Source organism: Convolutriloba macropyga, chromosome 1 (genome assembly GCF_964194025.1).
Source record: "Convolutriloba macropyga chromosome 1, txConMacr16.3, whole genome shotgun sequence".
In the NCBI taxonomy this organism is placed as follows: Eukaryota; Metazoa; Xenacoelomorpha; order Acoela; family Convolutidae; genus Convolutriloba; species Convolutriloba macropyga.
The window spans coordinates 32,940,112-32,951,071 of record NC_134468.1 but is presented as its reverse complement, the minus strand read 5'-3'; the positions used below and the strand labels follow the sequence as shown (position 1 = coordinate 32,951,071).

The 10,960-nt window shown below is 38.4% G+C and overlaps 1 protein-coding gene across 1 annotated transcript; it reads left to right on the top strand.

Moving 5' to 3' along the window:
- The first annotated feature begins 455 nt into the window (after positions 1-455).
- LOC142348270 (uncharacterized) lies at positions 456-1,180 on the top strand. The gene is made up of 2 exons (XM_075399569.1): positions 456-805; positions 973-1,180. The coding sequence occupies exons 1-2, from the start codon at positions 534-536 to the stop codon at positions 1,148-1,150; spliced, it is 450 nt and encodes a 149-aa protein (XP_075255684.1). The 5' UTR covers positions 456-533; the 3' UTR covers positions 1,151-1,180.
- The last annotated feature ends 9,780 nt before the right edge of the window (positions 1,181-10,960 follow it).

Here is a 10,960-nt window from a genome sequence, read left to right as displayed (position 1 = left end):
CATATTATAGTAAGTCCCATAAAGTTGCAACGCAAACGAACGTTCGAAAAGCTCGGGGCATGAAAATGGGCAGTGTTTTGCAATTTTGCCCTTTTTGCCCGATATACTTCCTGTAGACCGGATTTTTTCCGTTTGTGCCCCCCTCCAAGCAACGTGGGTGCATAATATTTGCTACACCCAGCCACCCATGCTATATTTTACATATGATGACACGATTTACTATGCAATGACACGTGCTCTGTAACTGGCAGAATATCCTAACACACTATCTTCTTGAGGAGTACAAAAAGTAAACAACTAAAAATGAGTTCACGACTCACTTCTCAAGACACACAATAAGTCAAGACAAAAAATGGAATATGACAAACCTGATTTTTGACATTTAGTTGATGTTAACCATATCACACGAAAAAGACTGAATAAGCGGGCCACGTAGAGCATTTAAACCCTATAAGCACTCAGTGAATTAGCATGCTGAATTTAGTATTTTGTTGATTGTATTGACACTAATTTATTAATTTAGTTCTTTCATTATGTCTGAGCACAGATGCGACGATGGAGAGGGAAATGTCGAGGTTCGAAGAGAGGAAGTCGGAGTGCAGAATGCACATTTAAGGGGTGCAGGTGATAACGGGCGAGTGGCCCAACCGCGACCCCGAGAGATGCAAGGAGCCCGAGTAGATGCAAGGACTGGGCCGAATGCAAGGAGAGCTGCGGCTGCGGTTTCCACTGTCAGAACCAGCAGGGCGACGCTGACAACTGATCAGCACAATCCCGACAATGTTGGCGAACTGCTGAGCAGAAGGTGACTGAAGGAAGATTATCCCCCTCCCCATAAGTGACTTATGACCCCCAGTTACAAATGTGGTAGGTATATTTGGTACATTTCGCACTAAGCGCGGGGGAACAATAGGTCTCAATCTGGCATATATGCACCTCAGCATATTGAAGCCGTATTTAAAATTTGTTTAGGAATGTGCCAGCCCTGCCAGAGATGCGACAGGTGACACAACCAGTAGTGCGTCCTTTGCCTGGTGAGCATGAGGACGAGACACCAACCGCTCCTGGTTGCCCCTGCTGTGGCACCGTCCACAGAAGGGTCAACTTCTTTCCAGATGAGAACTCGACAACACATGAGCATAGTAACTAATTGGAACAAAAGAATATAATTTAACAATTGTTCACTTTAAGCTGTAGGGGGGGGGGGGGGGGGAGACATTAGGAAGACAAGATCTGCGTTTGAGACGTTGTCCTGGGCTAACTGCCATTGCTAGTCTGTCAGCTGTTTTTAGAAATTCTGCTGGAAAATCCCCGTAAAATTGGGTTTTTAAATTGGGTCTGTTGATATCTCCAAAAATAATAATAGATTGCTGTCTTTGTATTGTTGTTGACTATAGGCATATTTAAAATCTAACGTTGAAAAATATGCTTGTTTGTAGGTTGTTGTGATATTATATTGAAGTCTATTAGCATTTCAACGTTGGGAATTTTTTGAATTAAGAATCCAGTGTAAGTTTTATAGATTGATCTTTCTTTACTGTGATTACGATAAGAGGTTCATCAGAGCAGCTAGATGTCCTTCAATGTGTCCTTCTTTTCTAATTCTAGCGTGACTCTAGGTTGGAGGTTAATCGGGACGCAACGAACTTTTATATGCTTCAATGTAAACTTCTGATGAATCTTTGATTTCACTCCATGTGCGTTTGATTGGCCAATTGTTGATACCAAATGGGGACATTGCGTTTTATTTTACATGTAGAACTATCAAAATTAACGCATTTACCCCCTTTTTGCTTGTTGCAGCACTGCTAATCCAAGGCTGTTGAAAAGATCTCTCCCAGTGATTAATTTTTGTATGTCCTGCACAACTGTTTAGCAAGTCGACTCATTGAAGGTGACTGTGAAATTTTTCCGAGAACTTCTACGGGCTCATTCGTGCTGACTTTTCTATAGGCCAGGTCTTTGTGATAAGACTCATACGCAAGACTGCAAACTCGTAGCGTATGTCTTTGGTAGCGTATGTAAAAAGTTAATCCTTCAGTTTGCAAGGATCTTTTCGGACTAAAATCATGCGTGATTTGGTTCAAGTTGACTTGCAGTATCACTGGATATGACTGCCACATAGTCATCAGAATCGCTATCGTAATCGGAGTCATAGGCTTGATAGAGTTGTTGGTAACGAGTTAAATAGCTTCTCCATCACTTTTAGTGGTGGTTGTGTCGATCTGACGTTTGGGCCTGGGACATTTTAGGCTTGCTACACTTTTTAGCAAAATGGCCTATAAATCCGCAGTTTTTGCTTTTCCATTTGCGGAAAAATTTTGGTGGTTATGGCTCTAGCGCTGTGCACAATTGGCACAGATGCTAGTATATTGAGGGACAGTTGGATAGCGAGTGAAGTCTTTTTGTTTTTGGGTATCATGATCGAGTCTGAAGGTATCCCGGATTAATGTGGTTTCTTCATCCCCAAAACTGCAGTTTTGTTCCATTAGGCGTTCATAGAAATTTTCACAGATTCTCATTTTTGTTATGAAAAGATGAGACTATAATAGTTTTTGTTTCTAGTTTTGATAAATGCATCCTCCAACTGTTCGCATGGTTTACCCACAAAGTCAAAATACTAATTTAATCAATTTTCATACATCTCTTTGGCCACGTCACCTCGAATGCGGACTTTTCTATCACGTTCAGTTGATTGAGTACGATTCTTAACGGGTTCTTCATATACAGGTTCCCGTAGGTACGTGTCCGCTGTGGGTGGTCCGCCAAGCAATGTCTCCAATTGTTTCCCCTCTTTCGCCAAAAGTGCTAATTTCCACTATTGCGTCCATTTGTTCCACGAAAAGGGTGTGATAGATTTCTCCCAGATGGCGTCCATGTGAAAAGGGGTTTTGTCAACTGGTGGCTGCGCCTTGTTGCATTCAATTACTGTATTATTAAGATTTTCAGTTATTTTTCTGAACAGTTGAGGGCGCGAATGGATGTTTGAGGCACGAACTTGCGTAAAAGTACTGATGGTACTGTAGGTTACGAGGATTCATTCCTACGCCGAGGGGGGACCTCAGAGGAGCTATTTGACGTGGCTGATAGAAGAGGAAAGGAGCTTTTGACGAAAAACAGACAGCCGTTTGGTACGAAATTGTCCAGTGCCTCAAAGAGGTCAGTGGCTACGAAATTGTCCAGTGCCTCAAAGAGGTCAGTTTTTATTTTTGCGATCATATAGCAGGGATGAGTCTGAAGTTTGAAACTAATATCCGGTTCAACAAATTCAAAAATACAGGAACTATAATTTAGTGGACTCTATTACTAGAGTTGAAGACATGCAGTTAAAGCTTTCCGAAGTCAATGAGTCAAAGTGAGAAAAAATTTGTCTCAAATTTTTGAAGGGACTTCCTGTTGAATTCGAAAAAATTTGTTTTCTGGTACAATGTGGTTACAATAAAACCTTTGATGAAATTAAACGTGAATCGATTGATTTTGAAGTGAGAAAAGAACGAATGACCAAAACGTGTCGGCATTTTCCACGATTTGACCTTTTCACACTGACAATTATGCGTGGTTTCACTCGTTCCTACACGCTTATAAAAGTGCTAAAGCAGCAGCCAAGAAAAATAAGAGTAATAATTTTCAGTTAAACAGATACCCATAGAGCATCAAAGCCAACCAGGCAAGCAAGCTGTTGCAAATAACCAGCGAATAAAATCGAGAATTGGAGTTACAAAGAAATAAGCCGCGACATGCTCCATTTCCGGACTTTTGCTCAGTCGCCGCTTCGGTAGGCGCAATTGCGGTCTGTGTAACAGGCTCGTCTGTGTAACAAGCTCTTCCTTCAAAATTTTGTCATGCAAAACAAAATAAGATTTTTTGCACAAATGCCAAAAACTGTCAACTAACAAATTTGAATCCCGTGCAAGGAAAAATGAACTAAATATTTCAAATGAAATTGAGATTAGTTTCAGAGGAACCAGAAGAGGAAATTTTAAGCTTTTTGTTGAGGGAGTTGTGTTGAACATCAAGACTTTATCATCGAATCTGGCGCAACAAACTACATGATTAGAGATAAGAGTATTTTTGATAACTTGATTGAAAAAATTTCCGGCAGAATTCACAATGCCAACAAAAAGCACTATTCCGTAAAAGGAAAAGGGGTTGTGATGTTCTAAAAGATACTTTATTCGTGACGATAAATCAAAAAAAACTTCGGTTTCAGAATTTGGCTGGTGTTGATGTTTCTTTCAGTGAAAAACTTCTTTCAAAGTCCTGTTTCCATTTGAGGGTGATAATGGATTGTTTGCGTGGAAAGATTTTCCCTGTTCTAATGAAAATTGTTTAAATGTTGACAGTTTACAAATTTGGCGTGCAAAGAGGGGACATAACGATTTTTCTGGTTTGTAACGCCTGCACGAATTTGTTTTATTAATCAAGTTATTAATCAAAGATTATTAATATATTCGAATAAAGAATTAAGTGTTGTGAAGTTTGTGAGTTAAATAAGTCGAAAGAACAGCCTGTTGCCAAAGATTGCATGACAAGTAAAGAAAATAGTGGGACATTGTGCACACAGATGTCTTAGGACAAATTTCTCCCGAAGTTGTTGGTGGCCATTGTTATGCCATTGGGTTTTTAGATAGTTTTAGCCGTTTCTCAAAAATCTACTTTATATCAAAAACAAGTATTTAGCTTTGTCAAGTAGAACCGATATTTGTTTTGCAGGTAATGATCTAATATGGTTTGTTGAAAAAACCGGTTAAGTTCATTGGAAAGTGGCCAAGCGGGTGTTTAGATACTTAAGAGGAAACTGAATCACACATTAACATTGAGTAAGACTCAATTTCGAGTTTTTTGAAATCTTCTATGCTGATTGGGAAGGGAGCATAGATAACAGGAGTACTTCACGTTTTTGTTTCAAGTTAGGTGAGTTGTCTGCCATAAGTAGGGTTTGTAAGGCCCAAAAGACTGTAGCAAGATCAACTGCAGAACCATATTTTAACTGATGTTGAAGCGATTAAAAAAGATATCCACCTAAGTGGAATTCTGGAGACTAATCTCTGAAAAAATTTGAGGATAAAAAGGCTTGTTTTACACTAAGTAAGCATTCTATGCATCTTGGAGAGACCGAACGCTTTGCCATAAATCTGAATTTATGAGAGGAAGGGTAAGAAGACAGTAATCGGAACGTTTTTTTAGACATTCCGCTGATATTCTGTAGACATTCCGCTGAGTTTTGTTTGTCCGCTGAGATTTGCCTGTTTATTTCCTGGCCAATCCACTTGGAAAAGAGAAAACACTCACAATTTTGTGTATAATTTTGTCTAGCTCAAAAAGAGAGGATTCATAACCTCAAAACATCAAAGCGAAAAAGAACATGCGCTAACTTCGAGCAAACTTCGCACATCCGGATCCTGCTTTGGCGGGTAATTTACTCTATTTATATAAGCTGATTTACTACATATATTTGTCACCCATAAATCAACAACAATGAAATAACTTTGAAATTGCTGCGTATTTCTGGGCGGCCTACTACCCTTGTCAATAACGTGGAGGCCTTTCCAGTGGTTGTGGATGTAGGGCGGAATTTGGCGTGCATCTTTCTTCATTGTACGTGAGTATGCAGTCTAGTTTTTCTTTAAGATTGCGTTCTTCGATGTGAGGCTAGTCGTCGGGGTAATAGAGAAAGTTTTCGAATGGAAAAAGATATGAATCAGACTGTCCGTTGATGAGGTGGTATTTGTTGTATTCGAAGTGTCTATGGCTGCTGTGAAGGGTGTAGTGGGTGGGGGAGCAATCGATGGTCCGGCTTTGTCAGCAAATCCGATGTTGAATAGAGTTCCTTGATGTGAGTTAGTCATCATAAGGATTGGAATTTGTTTGCGACTTTTTAAAATTGAAGTGGAAAAAACAACTGATAAAGTGGGAAAAAAACAACTGATTTGATGCGCGAGGTTGTGCAACAAGCTAACTTGTATTGTTTGTTTTGAGGGCAAAGTTGTTGAAATGAAGTGATTGGTTATTAATTCGCTAATTTGTCATCTTAACAGCTTTCAGAATATTCGCTAAATATTTTGTAACTGATAATTAATGTTTGTTTTCCTTTTATTTGTGAAATGGCTTCGCAATATCCGCTGAGTTGTGTGTGTTCAAAAAAAGTTCCTTCGCCTTTAATTGTGTCCTTTTCTTGCGACTAGGATTTGCTCGTCATAAGTAGATATTATAGCGGCTGTTTGTAGCAGTTCATGCCATATCTAATCTATTAGGGCTATTTTGGAGCCACAAAAATGATCAATCATAAAATGAAACGAAATTAGAATACTACGGTTTGTCAACCTTCCGGGGTACGATGTTCAAGAGCAGCTCCAAGACTTTTTCTTGAAGCGTCACATTTTAAGCGCCTTTCTGATTGTCGGTTGAAGTGTTCAGTGGTTTCAGCTAATTTTTTGTTTGAATTGTTTTTCATGTTTGTCTGTCCGGAAGATTTTAGTGTTTTTCTTTAGTAGGGATCGTTAAAGACAGAGTTGAAACAAATGCGGAATAGATTTTCCGAGGTGATGGAGTGAGTTGTATTGAAGTTGTTTTATTTGCTAAAGTTAATATGAATTGGGCGTTTTTGTGACAAAGCAATTTTGTATCCGTTTTTCAAATGGCGTTTTGCCTGATAATTTCGTAAACTTTTGTCATCTAGTTTTCTGGGAGGTTTTTTCACAAGTTGTACATGGTGTTCAATTCCCTTTGCTGACAATTAAAATGTCAGTGTTAGTGATACCAAGAAGAGTGCGCGCTATGTAGGAAATTCAACAGGCATCTTATTTAAACCAAAAAATCAATATGCGCCTGTCATATCACCACCACTAACTAGATTGAAATGACAATGGGTGGCGTATCAGTGGGTAAATTAAACTGGCTGCAAGTTTTTTGCAAATCAAGTGTGAGAAAATGAGCTGTTTTTTGCGGCGAATGTGACAGTGGTTGTAGAATTGTTGGATTTTGTAAATCAATGTTGGGTTTTTGTTAGTTGTTTTTGTGACGTGATTTTATTTAATATTTCGATTCAAGGCTATTTTGATTGATTGATCCATTTTTTTTACCGTGATAACGATAGGTAAGATGAAGTATTGATCCAAACACTTTGATAATTTTTTGCATGTGGCCTTCGTTTAATTGTCTCTCGAGCGCAACTTTGATAATTCGGTTGTAAATGAATTGGTACTTTTCGTCCTTTTTGTGTAACTTTTTAATTCCTATTAAACTGATTTTACTCCATGGTTTTTCGATTTTGTTATTCTATTAATCCCTGAAAGTCTTCGCAATTGCTATTTTGATTGGGCATTGGTGATCGATATCCAGTCATTGGTATTTTCCAACCGTTATGTCAAAACTTGTGTTTTTAATTCGCAATGTTTTGCCGAGTCTTCTGAAAAAGATTTTGGTTCAGATACTTTTTCCTCTGACCATTTAGCGTATTCATACTTATACAATGTTTTGCGAGTGTAGGATTACTTATAGTGCATCCACTGCCAGATTTGAGGAGGAAATTACCTTCTGTTTTGCCAATTGAAACATTCATGTTTTGCGGTGCGATTTCATTCGTTTAATTATTTTCAAAAATTGCAACATAGTTATTGTCCAAAATTTTAGTGTGAATTGTACTGTTCGTTGCAATTAATGATATATACGTTTTGGTTTGAACTGTCATACCTTTTTTTCATACCTCTGCGAAGTGATTGAGTGGACCACAGGATTTGCACTTCTTACCCATAGCGAATGCAATCTTGTCTGTTATTTAGTGTCCATTTCTTTCCCCAATTTCTGCTTTAGTCATTGGAATTGGTTTTGACAGCGGTTCGGTTTTGTTGTGTCGTTTGTGTATTTGCGCCACAAAACAGATTGAGTTGCTGAATTGAGTATGCGCCAATCGTATGTTTCGACGGAATTCGTTGGTTTTGATGTCCCTATTCCATGTCTACTGCTATGCTTAGTTCTATCTCTTATCGCTTAATTGACATTGAACATCGTAATCTATTGCAACTCAAATAAGGGTGTTGATATGACTTCTTCACGATTTTCAAATTTACGGTTTCCACTAAGTTTTTTTAGAGTGCTGTAGAATTGTTCGAATGTTGCATTTTTTCTGCTTTCAGGAGAAGATGAATTATCGAAGATATGTGAGTTTTTGGCATTTGAGTTCCCATTGTAGTGGAGCTAGCTGACTTCCGTATTTACCTTTTTGTTCCGTTGCCTCTTCAACAGGTGCCTTTTGTTTTGGTTAGGTAGGAAATTTTATTTTTCAAGATTTCGGTTCGCGAAGTGAAAAGTAAAATTTGCTACCAAGGTTGCTAGCGTTACCTGTATGGGCCATTTCTATCGAATGGGTAGTCCTGTTGTCGCTCGCCTCTAAAATGGTTCGATTGGCAAAGGTGTTTTTGCTATTCGTGATCTGCTGACGGCGCCATTTCGTATAGATTAAAAAACTATACTAAATTGTGTTCTCACTCAGCGAAATCTAATATTGTAATGTTTGTCTGGGTGATTTTTTGGTGCAAAATCGCTGAATGATCTGCCTGGTAGAATTATTCAGTTTTGAAGCAATTAGTTGGTATTCGCGCGGCGAATACAAGCGAAAATTTAATTAGTGATTTGTTTAGCAAAAGACTATGCTTGCCAAATGATTGCTTTCAAAGTGTCAACTAAACAAGGAATCCAAACTAGCGTGATTTAAAACAAATACAACCCTAAAGGTCAGGAAATAGGCTTCAAGAACAGACAGTGAATCATATCAAGACATCAAAAGAAATATATTTATAAATAAATCATCTTCAAACAAAGAAATCTAAGCATCAAATAAGAAAGACAAAAAGAATTATGTTCAAAAATAAATGTCTTTGAAGATTAACAAGTTTAAAAGTACTAATTATTAATTCACGGTTTATTTATTAACTATTGCACTCGTTATGATAGCTAGTGATATTATTAACATTAAGTTAAGTTTTTCTCTATGTACAGTTTAAATCAAAAAGGTATTTTCCTCATCCTAATCAAAGTTGTCGTCAGGGTTGTGATTCGCAGGGAGAATTCTTATGTCTGTGGATGAAACAGTACCAATGACAGGCGAGCAAAGGGAACTGATTCCGGATGTGCTCAACTTGCAGCACATTTGGTTGGATGATTGATGGTCAAAAAGGACCAACATCCCTTGCGTGTCTTTATCATACAGTTTAGTCAGTTGGAAGGGCATGAATTGGTGTACCCATCTTAACTAAACCCATAACACTCTGCGTTTTTTCTGAATCGTTTACGAGAACGGGGGAAAATTTTTTGCAGTGCAGATGTAGGAAATTGAAGTTCCTATGAATTGTTGTTTGGAGCTGTTATCACTGCTGGCCCAATCTAAGGCGGTATTTCAATTTTTTCAGGCGTTTTTGGGGGGCTAGATTATTTGGTACGTCTGGCATAAGCACTCGAATTGCAGGTGAAGTTAGATTAGTTTAAGGAAATGCTGTTCGAGTTGCGTTTCCTGTGCTTCAAATTCTTTTTTGTTCTTTTGAAATCTTTTTTGACTGTTTATTTTTGCTTCTGTTGTCTTTTTTAAATTTTGGGGGGCAGCGTCTATCAACATAATGTTTAAAATTTGTTTTCCGCTCATATTCAGTTCCAAATTTTGTAATATTATTTCTTACGGTTATATCAAGCTTCACCGGTTTGCCAATAACGGACATAAAAATGTTGACTTTCTGCGCAACCAAACTTAGGCTCAACACCGCATACAACCATCCAGGCTCTCCTTAAAGCGTTTCTGAGGGCGTAGTTTCCGTGTGAGTTTAAGCTGCACGACCAATTGCTTTAGGAGTATAGCGTGTTGTATGCCCGATTTCAGGAGCCTTGACTCGTAATTGGAGTCTTACCGTTCTATATTTTTAGCCTTTTGAGTGGCCTTGCTCATGTTTTGTTCCAATTCTTCAAGTCTGTAATTTTTGCAGTAATCTTCTCTTAAAAGTTCGCTAGGGTTTACTGTTTCTTCATCTAATATGTAATTAGTACTTTATCATTGCCTAAATCAGAGTGTTTAGGTGAGATACTAAAATTTCTAAGCCGTATGTTAGCACGAAGGCCAAATTGTAATGCAAATGACAAGATCTGTGTTGTTTTTGTTTGCATATGCTGAGCTAGTAATTTTTTAAGTGCCATTTTATTGTTGGATGCGTTAGTTTTTTTTTTGCTTCTTTAATATATGAACGGCGTTGTTCAGTTGCACTTATGAGCTGTTCCACTAAACCAATTGTGCGGTGAACTTTTGCTGGTGCTGGAGTTAAAGTTCATGAGGCTTTTGCGCTATCAAGAGTTTCTGCTGATGGATTTTTGCAGAAAGATCAATGCTTGTTAATATATAAACTTAATGTTCTTTTTCATTAATTTGCTTGGCGGATATAGTAGATTAAGGTTTTTAGCAATTGCAGTGCTTGGTTTGCACTGAAAAGAGCAAAAATAGCGAACAAGAATGACGGGGTTTATGTATGGCCACCAGAATTGGCTCGCTTGAAGGTCTTCGATAAGGGCATCCTTGATTACATGAGGAATTGCAACCTTCTCGACCATGCAAAAACACCCGCTGCTGACATGACGGTCACGCCAGAACGAGCGGAGGTAGAAGTTCAGCTGATTCAGTCTGGCCTCATCTCCTCGCACGATGCAATCTCTTACCTCTTTGAGAACTCCATCTTGTTAGATGCTATAAGGTTTGTTGAACACTTTACCCACAATTTTTCGTGAGAGGGATAAAGGACTGGCTGTCAGCGGAGTGCTTAGAGTGTGAGGATGATCTGAGTGGAGTGTTTGTTGTAGTATCGTTTGTAAAAGATACGCGGGGCGAGGTTCGAGTTGAATTTGTTGCACAAGACTTGCGTTTCAATGATGTCGATTGATTCCTATTTTTCTGTTGATTGTTTTGACTGATTCTGACTGTTTTGGA

What these genes read in the sequence shown, in the direction of transcription:
- LOC142348270 (XM_075399569.1), top strand. Translation starts at nt 534, where the DNA reads ATGTCTGAGCACAGATGCGACGATGGAGAGGGAAATGTCGAGGTTCGA. An exon ending in GGCGAACTGCTGAGCAGAAG is followed by an intron (nt 806 to 972) that starts GTGACTGAAGGA and finishes AAATTTGTTTAG; the next exon opens with GAATGTGCCAGCCCTGCCAG.